This window comes from Micrasema longulum, unplaced genomic scaffold, assembly GCF_059751315.1.
Source record: "Micrasema longulum isolate JH-2025_06_02 unplaced genomic scaffold, ASM5975131v1 h1tg002195l, whole genome shotgun sequence".
NCBI classification, from domain to species: domain Eukaryota; kingdom Metazoa; phylum Arthropoda; class Insecta; order Trichoptera; family Brachycentridae; genus Micrasema; species Micrasema longulum.
Window position 1 is genome coordinate 112241 of NW_028279359.1, and position 16042 is coordinate 128282.

Here is a 16042-nt window from a genome sequence, read left to right on the forward strand (position 1 = left end):
GGAGGTGAAAAAGCCAAAAAAACTTTAAAAAATTATATGGGTACCTAACCTAGCATTTATATACTTTTTATCATAAAGCAGCAACACTCAACAGTAAGTGCGGAAACAGTGGGAAATTCAGACAATATATGCGCCAATAAATATAATACCTTTTTCGATTATTCAATAAAAATATTTTTCTGTTGTGTACATCGACAAGTTAAGCTTCAATGTCGGAAGGTATAGATATTTCTTTTAAAATGTAGTTAATTACGATAGTTATCTGTAGTGTTTTATAATACCAATATCTAATCTTATAAACATTTCCTTTTTTAATAGGAAACTTTTTGAATGCTTATTGGCCTCTTGAGAAGTATTCGAAATTTATAAATCAGTGGAAAAGAGAAATAAAAGACAACATTTTCGTTCAAATTCATTTCGACGAAATGCATGTTATATCTGAAAATTTCGTTCTCGACACAATTAAACTTAAATATATAAAAAATATTTATCTTAAAGAAAAAATCTTTCTCATTTGTCACGAAGAAAAGGTACGTTTTTTTCTTGTCATATTTACATTACAATCAACTTTATCAAGAGCAAGTAAATATTTATCTTTATATGTTTTATTAAGGGAGTTATCAGAAAAGTCAAAATGCAGTTATCTTGTTCAATGGATGATGTAACCAAGTTTACAAATGTTCTTCAGCTGCATTGTTCAGTCGAAAATGTTTTTAAAGGACAGCGTGGATTTTTAGAACAGTTTACAACTTTCAATGAACTATTCAAAGAAGAAATGAAAAGGAAAAGTACTGCCTCAAATATAAGTAAGAATACAAACTTTAAATTTATTACAACGGAGAGGGAAAACATTTTTGAAATGGGAGTATGGAAGTCTAGGCATTTACAGGGCTGTCATTGGCTGGTTTAAGTGGCCACTTTACACATTGTGTAACATTCACTATTCTGCCCTTGTTTGAACATCCACATTTCCTCAACTCTTCCATCTGTTGACTTTTGTGAAGTAAAAGAGCTGAAACCTTTATCACGTGGGTGAGATTCATCCGGCTGAACCAAATCACCTACTAGGCAAGGCCTGAAAACAATTTTCCAATTTTTATACTTCTCCTTTTACCAGGTAGTTAATTCAACAATGTTTGAGTATGTCCAAATGCTTGCAGACTGGCTGGATTTCCTCCCTAGGGAGTTATTCATATTTAAATTTATTTCAACAGAGAGGGAAAAGATTTTTGAGAAGGAAATATGGAAGTCTGGGCATTTACAGGGCTTATGACCTGTCGTTGGCTGGTTTAAGTGGCCACTTTACACACTGTGTAACATTCACCATTCTGCCCTTGTTTGAACATCCATATTTCCTCAACTCTTCCGTCTGTTGACTTTTGTGAAGTAAAAGAGTTTAAAAGAAGTATAAAAATTGGAAAATTGTTTTCAGGCGTAGCCTAGTAGGTGAATTGGTTCAGCCGGATGAATCTCACCCACGTGATAAAGGTTTCAGCTTTTTCATATTTTCTGTACTACACGGGGCTTCCTTATAGTCGATTTGGTGAGTGTAAATGTTTCTGCCGCATAAGTCAATGCCGGAAGTACATATCAGTGAGCAATCAGATTCTTATAATTCATAGTTTTTCCTCTAAGCTTTTTTATCAATGAGCTCAGCTCTGTTACTCTCATTGTATATTTAATGAACATGTATTTTAGGTGATCTGTTCCCTCAGAACTTTGAATTTGAGAGTTTCCTAAAAATTTGCATCATGGATCCTGATTTCCCGTTCTTTGTCGACCAAGTGGAAAAGAATCTACAAGTGTTCCTTCAGTAATCCAAACCTGACAACAGATTAATTTAATAAAAACTTAGTAGTTATAAGAACAAATTATTTCCTGCAATAAACATTTCCACTATCTAACAGCTTTTTTTTCTTAAAGAGAACGTGGTAGGAAATTCTTATACAATATAAATATATATACTCACCCTCACTAACATGTACAATAATAAAACTGATACACTAAGACAAGTACTTAGCATAAATATTATTATGTTATAGTAAAAGTTATCCTAATAATGTAATTGAGACATATTTTATGTATATATTTTTACCCACATATTGAAACCTTTGTATAAATTCTATAATGTGTTTAGTTTTTAAGAGAAAAATATGAAATAATTATCTTCGACAGAAAGAGCATAGATTGTTTTATTTATCAAGATGCAGAACCAACCTGGTTATGCCGGTGGATGGAGCAATTTCTTTGTTAAATGGTATCGCCCCAGATGTTGACAAATTTCATGACAGTGAGTAAGATTGTAATGTTATTATGTTTTCTTTTTCAGCATAAAAGTATCAATAATAATTTGGATTTACTGTTATGATTTAAATGAAACATAAATTTAAAATATTGTGTTTTATTTCTGAATCAAATAATATACAATTTAGACTGCTTTCCCGGTGTAATTAAACTTCTTCAGGAAGTTAAATGAGCCAGATAGATTTTTGTTGGCTGTGCCTATGCAATATTCCTCAAAGTGGGGGTGAGTGAAGGAGTGTCTTGTGGGATGAGATTTAGGCTGACATTTCTTGGGGACCGGAATGGAGGGTTTGAAAGCCATCTGGGAGCCATTGTACACTTCAAACAACTGCTCACCAGATCTGAAAAGAAAATTACGAGCGAAAGCTTATACAACTATTTATTAACAGTATTTCAAGTTACCAAATATATTTTTTTTAATTTTGTATTTTTCCCTGAGGGGATTGATATCAATAAATTAATATTGATATACAATCTCTTATCATAATAAATACGAGGTATAACCAGAAAGTAAGTTTCGTTAGAAAACAAATACATATTCAGAACAAAAATATTGTGAAAAATCTTTGGGCCTTAAACTATTTTTCTACAAAACAGGTGAGTCGATTTCCGCGATGTAAGTAGCAGTGAATGTCCTTAGTAATGTGTATGTTGGCTGACCTTGTTGGACCATCTTGGATTAGTTCATGCGCTCTTTAGCTATCAAAGAAATAAGTTTTACCCCTCTGTCGCGTCACCAGTATACATATATTTTTTTGGTTTTCTTTACAATATACATAAGAGGTAAAACAGAGTATTAAAAAAAAGAAGGATAATTACATAGCAATGAAATACATATAAACAGTAAAAATAGTAAACAAAAAATCCCACAAAGGCATGGCCTGTTTGTGGGTATATAAGAAATGTTTATGAATTTTTGCTCCTATAATAAATAGACAGTTATAATATTTTTGTGTAACATAAGAAAAAGATTATAAGGTATTTTTTATTTTATAGTAATTAAAATAGGAAATAAAAAACATAAAAATATTCCTTAAAGGGCAACAAAATATATCATTGAAAAAAAGAGTTCATATCTTTAGTTTGAATCCAAGATAGTGTTTTTTAAAAGAAGGAAAATTTGAAAGTCAATGAAATATTATCAGTAAAAAAGGAATTAAAAATTTTTGGGCCTATAAAATATGCATGTCTCTGTGCTAGCCTCGTTTTACAATGGGGTGTCTCGGCACATTAAGGGAACATAATTTTTAATTTTTTAAAATGCAAATACCTACTGTGAAAGACTAAATAAATGAAAAAAGAACTTACAATTTTCCTATATCAGGAGGCAGGCTTCCCTCGCCGGTGGTAGGAACACCGTTCATAAGGTGCAGCGAGAGCTGGCGTACTGTGGGGTGGAAGTGGCGGCGGAGCAGTGTGAGCTCATACATCGCTGTGGCCTCCGCGTTGCAGTACTCCGGTTCCATCAGCGCCGGGTCGTACACACCCGAGCCCAGCTCCTGGTCGAGCTCCAGAAGGATGTCACTCTGCTTCGATTGCTATACAAATTAATCAAATATATATTATTTACGGACTCATTCAGTCCATTTAGTTACAATAAACACATTCCATTTTTAAATACAGGTTTTTTAAAGTTTATAACAACACCTGCGGTCTGGTTCTGAGTCCGTGCTATCGCAAGTTAAAGCTAAAATTAACACTGCCACGTTTTACTTTGAACGTAAAATCAAATCCGTATTTTGGGCGGTATTTCAAACGCTCTCGTATTATCTCGTGTATTTACATACAAAATACACGAGAAAAACAGTTTTCTCGTGCCACGAGAGTGGTTCAGAATAGCACTCCTGTTAACACGAGCTCGTGTTAAATTATCGCCAACTTAGAATCAGACTGCAGGGCTGGTATTTTGAACACAATTATAGCGAAGTATAGCGCATTTTTACGTACTAAATACGCATTATAGTGCGCTGTAAATGCCGTTCGGAATACCAGCCCAGGGGTTGTATTCTGAATTTTCTCACTCTGATGATTGATGATGTCAAATTGTTTATAACACCGGCCATAAATATAATTACCTTTTTCTGCTGTAGATATAAATAATACTGCCAAAAATGTTGTTTCCCAAAACAGCATGATAATAGCACAAAATTAAATTATATGTTACCTGCATAACAGTCTTAATAGTCCCCAAGCATCCGAGGGTACCGTTGTGCAAAACTTGCATGCTGAGTGTTGCGATTCGTTTCAAGAATGCCAACAGTATTTGCTGAGAGACTTTCTTTCTCCTTTTGATCAGCACACTTGTCATGGCTCGCAATATAATTGCAAGATCATTGTGATTCTTCCCTGAAATACAATAACATACATATTCAATCATATCATTCTGCTAATTCTGTGTGTCATAGTTTTCGTCACATTTGGTATCACATAACTCGCGGCCTCCATGGTGTAGTGGTCAAGACGCTTGACTCACCCACGGAAGGTTCCGGGTTTGAATCCGGCGAGAACACAAAAAATTAAATGTGACTTTTCTCAAGCCTGGATGTTCTGTGATGTAATTCACAACTGTAATTGGGCCTCTTGGCCTGTTGTTGTGCATAATTTTTTTTTTTTTTAAATAACTATTCTCCACTTATATATTATAATACGCAAAAAATTATATAATTATGTTTAACCATCATAAACGATGGACAGAGAGAGTGGATGAGGGTGGCCCTACTAGATTGTACGCAAATTATTATAGTGTAATAACCCATGCGAAATGGAGGTGATAAAAATCCAGTTACTCTCCCAAAACAGCTGAAACAGTTTGGAGAAAAAATCAAACTGTTACTAAAAACTAGTCAGGATTTAAATTTAACTGTTTCTAAAAATAACAGTAGCGTTCCCCAGGATTGCACCATTTTTGTTTGTCATCAGTTTCAAATATCCCGACTAGTTTTTCATTACAAGTAACAGTTTAATGTATTTTTGTGAAACTGTTTCAGCAGCTGTTTGTACCAGATTTATTGCCCCACGCTGCTCTAAACAGTTTCATTTGTGAAACAGTAACTGCTACTGCTACTTATTTAAAATAACCGAAATGCCCATCCAGTGTGAAACCTATTATAACCACCCTTTTCTCTTTCTACACATCTTCTTACGATAGTTTGCTTATGTGATAACTTGCATCTGAAGAACGCCACACTACGATTTTTGTATAGCGCTTGTATTTCAGTAAAAAAACATATAATAAAGAACCTCTCACCCGCATGAATTTTCAATAAGTTCCTATAAAGGTGGGAATAGAACCTGGAAGGATCAATATTAAGGATGTCTCCCTGTCCAGATAGGATTGTGAAAACAGTTTCCACGCAGTGAAGTTGTTCTCTGTGACCGAGGTCTTCATCTTCTAATAGTTTATCTAATAAATTAACTAGATCTGAGAAATATTCCAAATTCATGACGTGTGCAAATCTGAAGGAAAAAAAACAGGTAAAAAATGTAAAATCACAACAAAAATTGTGGCATATGGACATATGGACACATCTGGACACAGCGAAGACGGTCGTCCACTTCACCTTCTTCTACTGTGCGTTGCTGGCATCGCCCCCTACTCCCTGCATTCTGATCACTCATAGTGAATTAAATATTCGATTAAGCATCCGCATTATCAAGTGATTACTTTTATTTCTCATATTCCGCTCGGTAATTGATAGGTGACAATAATTCCTACAATTATTTTGTTTAACACCTAATGACATATCATTGGTGATACGGCAACACCGCATAACTATCAATTTAAGTTTTTGGCAGAGGAACCTAAAGTGTCCTGTTAATATATCTGTACCTTACTGAAAAGCTGGAAGTCACATTTTTAACAAAATTGCGTTATGAATGTCATTTTGTTCATATATTCAGATTCTATTAATGTTAAAAACATTGGAGTCCTCCGGTATACCACTACTGAAATAGCTTGTTCTAACACACCAGTAGTGCAGTAATAATACTCATGCTTTCAACAAAATTCAACAGTTTGCTGGTATTAAAGCAGTGGATACCGAATAAATTCCACAAGTTTCATAACAAACTACCTCTGACGCAGCGAGGGATTTTGCACAAGATTAAGTATTATTGTCATAATCAACCATACTTAACTATCATGTCATTTCTTTTGCCGTTAATTTTATTATTTTACTTTGCTTTTTTTCACATGCTGTTTACTTTCAATTACTGTTTAATTGCTATTAATATCATGTCATTAAATTTATATTTACCTATTATTTTCATTAATAATTCATGTTTTAATTAATGGCACGTAATTTCATGTTTTTGCCTGAAGAAAGTTTTATAAGTACATTGTTTTTCATTAAATATTCTACATTAATTTTTATATTAAAGTCCGAGGAGGAATTGGGGCGCGGGCCGGGCGGTTAGAACAAAAAACATTTAAGTCCCACGGTTATTTTATAGTCCATATTTTAATTTTTTTTTTTCTTAAATATTCTTATCAAAAGCCTATAAATCCAAAAAAAAACAGCAATTGAGTTTTTACTTCAAGAAACAGTTTTACAACTTCAAACCGCTCTCTCCTGAACAATTTATCATATGTGACTTCCAGCATTTCAGCTTTAAGGTACAGATGTTGTGAACGCCTTTAACCAACTAAAAATACCACTGGTAAGAAAAATTATGATTATTTCGCAAAAATAGCAATAATTTAAAACTAACGGCTCTTAGTAATTTTGATGAATTTAATTCAGTAAACGTTTTTGTAAAAAAACAAGTTACGCGGTATTGCAGTATCACTGATGATATAACAAATATACACACTATCCCCTACAAGCCACGCATCTTTTTAATCAAATATTTATTTATTTTAATCTTTAAGTACAAAGAATAAGTACTTTGGTGGACTTATTGCTAAAAGCAATATCTTCCATTCAACCAAAAAACAGACTGGTCAAGAGAGTTGGTCAAAAATTTGTACTAAAAACCAAAATATGTAATAAAAGATACATACATGAAAAAACCTAAGTAATCAAAAATAGAAGCTGTTTTTTAATGGGGAGATAAGGCTTGCACATACCTGTATTAACTTAAATTAAAGTACATTATGTTATACATATTAAAGGATGTGGAGTGTGAAATCAGGCAATGAGTTTGGAAGGAGAGAGAAAGAGAAACCGAGGAAAGAAAAGGAATACATTTTTTTTTTAAAACAATAAAATGAAGGATATGTAGTAATGTTTAAAGCGTTTCTTAAGGTGCATTTTTTATATGAAGAGGTAACTCATTCCCAAGTCTAGCACAGGAATTGCTGAAAAATTACGAGCTATGTCAAGAAATGAAAGTTTTCTCTCCTGAGAAGAGCGCAGTGAAAGACCATGATCGGAAAGATAAACGAAGTTCTCAGTGAGATATTTTGGAGTACAAAGGCTGTGAAAAATATTATAAAGAAGTGAGAGAGATAATATTGTGCTGCTACCTCTCAGCAACTTTAAATGAAGAGATAGCAAATCATGCTACACGTGCACACATTTGGTTAAAAAGAGATATACATATTTATTTGTTTATATTTCTGCGTAACTCAGTTCCATAGTTACGACACTGGGCATAGTTGTTATTATTTATGTGCTTTAAAATCATGAAAAATGCACTTGAAATATAGCTAATTATGTACGTATTGCAGTTGGAGTGTAATTAAAGCATTTTCTCATCACACACGTCATTTTAAAACGATCACAACGAAAGCCATTGGGGAACCCACGAATTTGAATGCCATTGACTTTGCTCTTGTCTATATAATAATGCGTCATTTATGACAATTACATTTTTATATTGATGTCTCCTTGGTGAATTTATTCTAAATGCCTCAATTAGCCTCGGTGTGTATGTACGAGTATATAATGTTGGCAGTTACGTAACTGTATGTTGAAAATATCAACTTTTCAGGAGAGCTGATAATAATTGACCATTGTTATAATTTTAAAGGTATTTATTTGAATTTAGGATTATACTTGGTAAACTTCATACAAATCGTACTTCATTCTTAAGTAATATCTATGATCAACACTAACATCTTTGGCGGCCTCCGTGGTGTAGTGGTCAAGACGCTTGACTCACAGACGGAAGGTTCCGGGTTCGATTCCCGGTGAGAACACAAAAATTAAATGTGATTTTTCTCAAGCCTGGGTGTTCTGTGATGTAATTCACCACTGTTATTGGGCCTCCTGGCCTGTTGTGGTGCAAAAATTAAAATTAAAATAAAATAAAATAAATGTTAATTTTTTTCATTTACATACCTGCCATCAATATTTACACTATAAAAAATGTTTCTAAAGCTTAAGCAAAAACAAAAGAAAAATCTATTTTGACTTTAAATACATACTTGGACAGTCCTTCTAACGTCGCCCCGAGAAGTCTGGAATTCGGAGACCGTTTCAAAATTCTAAAGTATATTGTAAAAACTACTTTTACAATTTCTGTAAGATTTTGTTGTTTGGTTTGTTTGTTTTCTTCTGCCTTAGTCTCCAACATTTCCTTTTCGAGCTCTTGCAGTTTTTTATTTCTCTGCAAAACAAATCATGTTCAATACACGTAATGGTGAATATCTTAGTTTTTATTAGAATAAATCAACAAACCTTTCTTTCTTTTTTCGACATGCTTATCAGCCTTTGTTTATGCGATATCTGTTTCTTCTGTTTCATTTCCAATTTCTTTTCATCATCCAAATTAATATCCTTTATCCGCAACGACAACAGGCAATTTAATACTTCGCAGTACACATCATTCGATTGGTTTTTCACTAATTGATTAATTTTTCTGACAAGCTATAACAAAAAAGAATAAATAAAGATCTACCCATATCGATTAGGAGAAAAACATTTTTGATCGAGTGATCTTACCATTAGAGATATGACTCCTTTCTTATCCGCTTTGAAAATAGTTTTGAAGCATTCGCTAACAATAAGTCTTACAGATGCATCTTTATTATTAAGGAATGGCACCAACATCTGCCCAATATTTGAAGAGTAATTAAAGTAGGAATGCGAGACAAGCAAGTCACAGAGACACGTAATGGCTATATGCCCGAGTTTCATCTTTCCCATGTTTAATTTTCTAGAGTCGCCTGACTTCTTTACGAGAACAGATGCCATTTTCTCTAGTCTTTGTAAATATCTCTTGTAATGAGCGAGGAGAGATGTCTCATACTTGTGGAGCATCAATGTATCCTTTTTTACTGAAAAGCAACTGTATTATATGATAGACGAACATGGTGCAATATGATTACAATAATTCAGTTTGTATGTTAACCTTACATTTAGTTTCTCCGAAATCCTGTTGCGTGATTTGATAATCTGGTAAAATATCCTTGAACACTTCTAATAATGAAATGGCGGTGAGCTTTCTGACTGTCAGTAGATTTTCATTTCCTGCTTTAGTTTTTTCATCCAAAAAATTAAGTAGTCCGAAGAAGTTGTCAGACTAAAAAATTATAAAAACAAAACTATGCTTAAACAGTTCATCTTCGTGAAAGTTGAATTTATCTTTGGCAAAATTACATTTGCCATTTGTTTAACCACTAGAGAAATAATTTTGAAAACAATACATTAGAGGATGAGCATTTTAATCTTTATCTACATTACTTCTTTGTCTTCGATGGCGATACAGCCCAAATCAGGCCTTGGCCTACCTACTTCAACTTTTGCCTCCAACTCCACTTGTCCTCAGCAGCCATTTTCCAATTTGCAACTTATAGAAGCTGTGCTGCATCTTTTTTTAGATCATCCTCCCACCTCAGTCTGGGTCATCCGATCCTTCTTTTACCCCCTGGTCATGATTTTCTTAGTTACTCGCGCATCGGGCATTCTTTGTACGTGTCCAGCCCCTCTCAACATGAGCAATTTTATGCGTGTTGAAATACTAGGGGCTTCATACGCGCCACTCTTCTCTATCTTTCATGGGACCAGAGATTCGGCGAAAAAATCTACTTTCAAATATGTCCAGTATCTCAATGGACCTCACCGTCAGTATAGTATGAACAAAGATTACCTTGTACAAGACCATTATTAGGACTGTATTGACAGTAAGTCAGGGTAATCTTCATTTTCCTATGGGCGCTTCTTGAATTAAACACTAGCAGCAAGGTGAAATGTGTTTTGTTGCCTGCCAATATTTGTTTCTTTATTTCTGTTATTTTCTCATTACATTCCGTGAGAAGAGAGCCTAAGTATGTGAACTGGTGGACTGCCTTTAAAGGGTAATTATATGTAAACCGCTCGCTACCTCTCGCTTTGTTGGATAGGTTTCGGCTTTGAGTAATGAACTTTGTTTTACCTTTACTACTTTTTTCCAATAGAATTAGTAGACTGGCTTAGCACGTTAAAAGAGCAAAAAGTTAGATTTAGTGTGTAAATTGGAATACACTGATTATGCATAAGTATATATAGATGCAGGAATAATTTATTTAAAAAAAATTGAACTCAAAATACATAGGTATCAGGGACGTGCGGTGGGGTTTTCGATTAGGGAAGCGGTTGGTTGGTTAGTATTCACCTAGTAGTGAACCAACACAATAATTCACAATTTGGTACTTTAAAATATAGTAACAAGCGATTTTATGCTATAATTTCAGCACAAAAGAGTTATATACCAAAATTCCATTGTGTTAACTGATTTGAGTGCTTAACTTATTTAAAACTTAAAGTACAAGCAAATAAGTACTTTAGCGGACTTATTGCTAAAAGCAATATCTTCCAGCCAACCAAAAAACAGATTGGTCAAAATTTTGTACTAAAAAACCATAAATATATATAAAAAAATACATACATATGTTAAAATAAAATATTTAAAAAAATCTAATTGATTATAGATAACAGCTGTTTTTATAAATGACTGATTATAAATAAAAAATTTGGTATTAAATATTTAGTAAAATTTTGACGCACACGGTATGTATGTAAAGTGATCTGTGTGGTGGTAATCAGGCAGATATCGGACCGGAGCACTGCCGGATTAATGGAAATCACTGAAAATGACGCATCAAGCCGTCACCTGTCTCCATTTCACGCTCGAAATTACCAAGCTACCCGCTTGATAGTTACCTGTGTAAAAATACCGGATTACTGACAGGGCCCGAGAAGTGAAGTGCCGGATTATAAAGGGAGTACTGTATGTGCAAACTTTAAAAGAACCGTTAAAAACCTCGTTTAGTTTGCACGTGGCTCTAGGAGATAGCTATTCTAAATAATATTAAATAAAAATTAATATGGAAATTAGACATTGTTCGAAGTAATAAATCAGATCCAAACCACTATATTTTTCAAACCTTGTTTTCAGGACTTTCTAATATTCCGGAACAAAGAACTCCAATTTTAAACTTTTTGCTTTGTAGTTCTTCGTGCCTTGCAACAAATATTTCCGCTGTGGACAGAGCTTTACTTGTATCTATCAGTGGCTTCTCTTTCCTGCTAATCACTTCTTCGTCGGAATCTGCTTTTTCTGTCAATTCTTCCATTTCTTCGTCTTCTGACCAACCTTCGGGAGCATTTCTCGGTTGCATATCTAGAAGAGAAAATCAATTTAATAAATGATACAATACAATATGTAACAGTATTGAACAGTTTCATTCAGAATATGGGTCCTCAGTTTGGTCTCCTCATTATGTTACCCATATAAACAGTGTGGAGAAGGTCCAACACAAGTTTTTAAGATTCATGAATTTCAAATTAAACATTCCAATTGAAGAGCTAAACTATAAATGTTTAATCAAGCAGTTAAAATTCATATTTATTAGTGATAAATGGGAAATTTAAGATTTAGTGCTGCTTTTCAAATTATTAAATAATGTTCTTGACAGTCCCAAACTTTTAAATTGTGTGAATTTTTATGTGAGACAGCGTGGGTCGAGACAAAATACTTCTTTTGCTGTTAATTTGCATAGTTCAAACTATGCTAAGTACTCACCTATTCCACGGCTCCACATGTTAGCAGAGAAACATGGAAACTTAGATTTATTTAATTTATCTTTAAACAAATTAAAATCATTACTTTTTAATGACTTCTTTTCAAAATTATAAAAATTTACCAAGTGTTATACTTGTTTTACTGTTTATACTATGATACATCGCCTCTGTTACTTCAATACTTCTTATATTTGAACTCTTTATTTATTGTTAATTTGCTGCATACCTATGTTATAATTTCTTTTTTAATTTGCCTTTATTATTTCTTTATTTTCTACTGACTTTATTTTATGTATCTATATTTTCTATACTTGTGCACAGGTGTTCTGTTTCATTATAATTGTTTTTCAATATTATTTTATACTTTGTCAAAGGCGTAAGCCGTCGAAATAAATAAATATTCTACATGTTCAATTATTGTACGGTGCCAAAATTAAGTTTTTAAATACCATCATCATCCAACTCTCTCGTTTGAAATCCATGTTTAGTTTTGATAGGAAGTAACTGTTTTTTCTTCTTGTTAACCACAATCGGTCGATCGATCTTCTCGTAATCATCTTCCAGATCTTCATCTCCATCCTCTGCTTTTCTTTTCTTTCCGGACATTCTAGTAAATAATTGTATTTATTCAATAACACAATAATTATATCATTAAGTATTTAAATAATACAATAATAAATATGTAAAACGTTTTTCTTGGCACGGGATACCAGTGAGAGAACATTATTCTAAATAATAATGTAAAAAACTGTAAAAGAATAAATAAATAAATGCAATATTTCTGAGTCCCTGGTCTGAAGCGTAAGACTGATCGTCTAATTTCAGATTGATGTACCGATGAGGAACTTCAGCCCTACGGGAAATTTGATACAAAAATGTTTTTTGCGCGCGGTAAAAATTAGAGCATTAAATTGTAAGGCAAGGTTTCTTGAAAATGTACAAAAAAATTATAAAAATGCACTACTTTGATTGACGTCACTGGTTCATATAAACCAACCAATGATATGAAAGCTGTGAAGGATATCCGGTTGGCTTACTGTAAATGAACCAATCGGAAGAACTAATAGAGAACAACCTCTGATGTCATACGTGGAGTTATTTCAGAAATATTTATTTATTTATTTATTAATGGACATTGTCCATGTATACAATTTATAGGGTTTAAATATTACAGAAAAATAATAGTTCAAAACATTTTTAAAAAGAAGAAAAGAAGCATTGGCGGCCTCTGTGGTGTAGTGGTCAAGACGCTTGACTCACGCACGGAAGGTTCCGGGTTCGATTCCCGGTGAGAACACAAAAATTAAAAATATGATTTTTCTCAAGCCTGGTTGTTCTGTGATGTAATTCACCACTGTAATTGGGCCTCCTGGCCTGTTGTGGTGCAAAAAAAAAAAAAAAATGAAATGAAATAAGGGACATCGAGACAAGATCTGGACTATTTATTTAGTGCTCGTTTAAATTGTTGTAAACTTAAACCAAAAAAGTCTAGATCTTGTCTTGAGTTAACAATACGACAAAGACGGGTCATTGGAGAATTAAGGCCATAGTTTGTTCTATGCTGATCGATGAACAGTACTTCATTGTTTCTCAACCTGCAAGTCGAAATATTGAATTTTACTTGTCCCAGTAATGATGAAACATCGATTATACCATTTAGTATGCCGAACATATGTATAGAATCAATATTAGTTATACGTTTTTGTAGACTAGAAATATTTAAAATTGACTCTTTATCAGCATAAGAATAATTACCTCTCTCTAGTCCAAGCATCCATGCTACATTTCGAAGCATGAGATGTTGGACTGATTTATTGTGATTTATGCGATTGACATAGAATGGAGACCAGACCACGGAGGCATATTCTAGAAGAGGGCAAACAGTTGAGCAATAAAGAGTTTTGATTGTAGGGACATTAGTAAAAACATAAGTAAAGGATTCTGGTTCTATTTCACACACAGAATTGTATCCGCCTATACACAGAGTTTGGTGTGCAGAAATTCAGTGCCCTATGCACCACCGGTTGTGGATAAGGGAAGGGTATGACGATGATTTATTGTTTTAAATTAGTTAATATGTACATTTACAATCCAGAAAAATAAAAAACATGGTTTTGAAATGTAGTCTCAATAACTTAAAAATTGGCTAGATATGTTATAATTTTAGCATAAAAGAGTTATATACCAAAATTCCATCGTGTTAACTGATTTGAGTGCTTAATTTATTTAAAACTTAAAGTACAAGCAAATAAGTACTTTAGCGGACTTATTGCTAAAAGCAATATCTTCCAGCCAACCAAAAAACAGATTGGTCAAAAGAAGAGATTAGTTAAAAATTTTGTACTAAAAACCCATAAATATATATCAAAAGATACATACATATGTTAAAATAAAATATTTAAAAAAAAACATAATTAAAAATAACAGCTGTTTTAAATTCTACTTTGATTTTTAAAAATATATACAAGAGTGTATAATGTGACACTTTTTGTCTTGTCAGGACATTAATAAACTCTTGGGTTTCCATTTTCTGGATACCGACTTAAGGCCAGTCCTCAGTAAGAAAAAAACAGATTCAATTTAAACCCACGAAACCATATTCTGAGCAACAAAGTTGTCAATGGTTGGAATATGCTGCCACGGGAGCTGGTCTCAATAACTAAAAAATGGGCTAGATTTGTTTTGGAAAAGAAAAAATACGCCAACAACTAACTTTCGTTACAACAGATTTAAGCTGCTCGCTTAAAATTAAAATAATAATAATAATCAGCTCGCGGTTGACTCTTGTCGTGATGAGTACCTCTACATTTGTCGCCCTTACAATATTTATATGCTATTAAATTTTAATTGTAGGTGTGTAAAATTGTAAATATGCAACCTGTCAACTTATATTTCTTTATACCGCCGAGACTTGGGAAACCAATAAAAATAAACTATTGATGAGGATCATAATTTACCTTTTATCAAAGCCGTTAGTCTTGCCAGCTGATTTCATGAGATAGTCCAAATCTTCATCTTCCATCATGTCCATCATATCGGACCCATGAAGAGACTCATCATCGCTGTACTCCTGCTGAGCAGCTGCAGCGAGCGCTTTTGATGGCCGGTTAATAATTTTCCTTTTCCTATGCCTCTGTGTCTTGATTTTACCCTGCTTCTTCAATTTCGTGATCACTTGATTGCTATGTTTCAGCTTACTTACTTTCATTTTGGGTTTTTTCTAAAAATCAAACAATTTATCATCAAATTAATTTAGTTTAACACCTGGGAGTTAGATTCTGCCAGTGAAAATGTAAAGAATGTTAATGGTTTTCCATAATTAACAGTTGTAACGATTTCCAGCAATAAATAATTACTTACCGGCATTTTGATGGTTTGTTGCTAAACTCCTTTTATGTTTGAAATAAGGTTATATCCTAATTAGAAATAAATAAAAAGAAAAACAATGTGAAATGTTTGGTTAGGAACACCTCTACACTCTACATGCATTATTTGTCCATGTGTGAATTTGACAGTCGATTGTCATTTTGATTTTTATAGAGATGCGAAAAAATCGATTTTATTTCAAAAATCGCAGTTTTACACAAAACTTTCACGTGATATCTTCAAATAACTTTTTTTATACTAAAATTCAACAAAACCTCTAATTTTTAAGAGCGATTCAAAATAAAGAAAAAAAATCTAATAAAAAAGTCACTTATTTCATTTTCTTTTTTAAAACTTTTAGAAAAAGGAAGCATTTGCGTTTTTATTATTTACCCAAATATTTCGGTTTTCGGGACCATTTTCAA

General features: G+C 33.1%; 1 protein-coding gene and 1 long non-coding RNA gene across 2 annotated transcripts; one reads left to right on the forward strand and one right to left on the reverse strand.

Moving 5' to 3' along the window:
• Positions 1–86: 86 nt before the first annotated feature.
• LOC148272758 (uncharacterized) lies at positions 87–1924 on the forward strand. Its single transcript, XR_015824780.1, has 4 exons — positions 87–219; positions 319–530; positions 614–806; positions 1699–1924. It is a non-coding gene; the product is annotated as an uncharacterized LOC148272758 (long non-coding RNA).
• A 461-nt stretch (positions 1925–2385) lies between these two features.
• Positions 2386–15751, reverse strand: Noc3 (Nucleolar complex protein 3). Its single transcript, XM_088239590.1, has 12 exons — positions 15612–15751; positions 15209–15471; positions 12701–12858; positions 11615–11850; positions 9606–9771; positions 9192–9526; positions 8928–9116; positions 8675–8856; positions 5552–5760; positions 4469–4650; positions 3613–3842; positions 2386–2645 (listed from the first exon to the last, which is right to left on the reverse strand). The coding sequence occupies exons 1-12, from the start codon at positions 15615–15617 to the stop codon at positions 2429–2431; spliced, it is 2373 nt and encodes a 790-aa protein (XP_088095716.1). The 5' UTR covers positions 15618–15751; the 3' UTR covers positions 2386–2428.
• Positions 15752–16042: the final 291 nt, after the last annotated feature.

What these genes read in the sequence shown, in the direction of transcription:
- Noc3 (XM_088239590.1), bottom strand. An exon ending in ACTAACGGCTTTGATAAAAG is followed by an intron (nt 12,859 to 15,208) that starts GTAAATTATGAT and finishes ATTATTTACTAG; the next exon opens with AATGTCCGGAAAGAAAAGAA. An exon ending in GAGAGAGTTGGATGATGATG is followed by an intron (nt 11,851 to 12,700) that starts GTATTTAAAAAC and finishes TTTCTCTTCTAG; the next exon opens with ATATGCAACCGAGAAATGCT.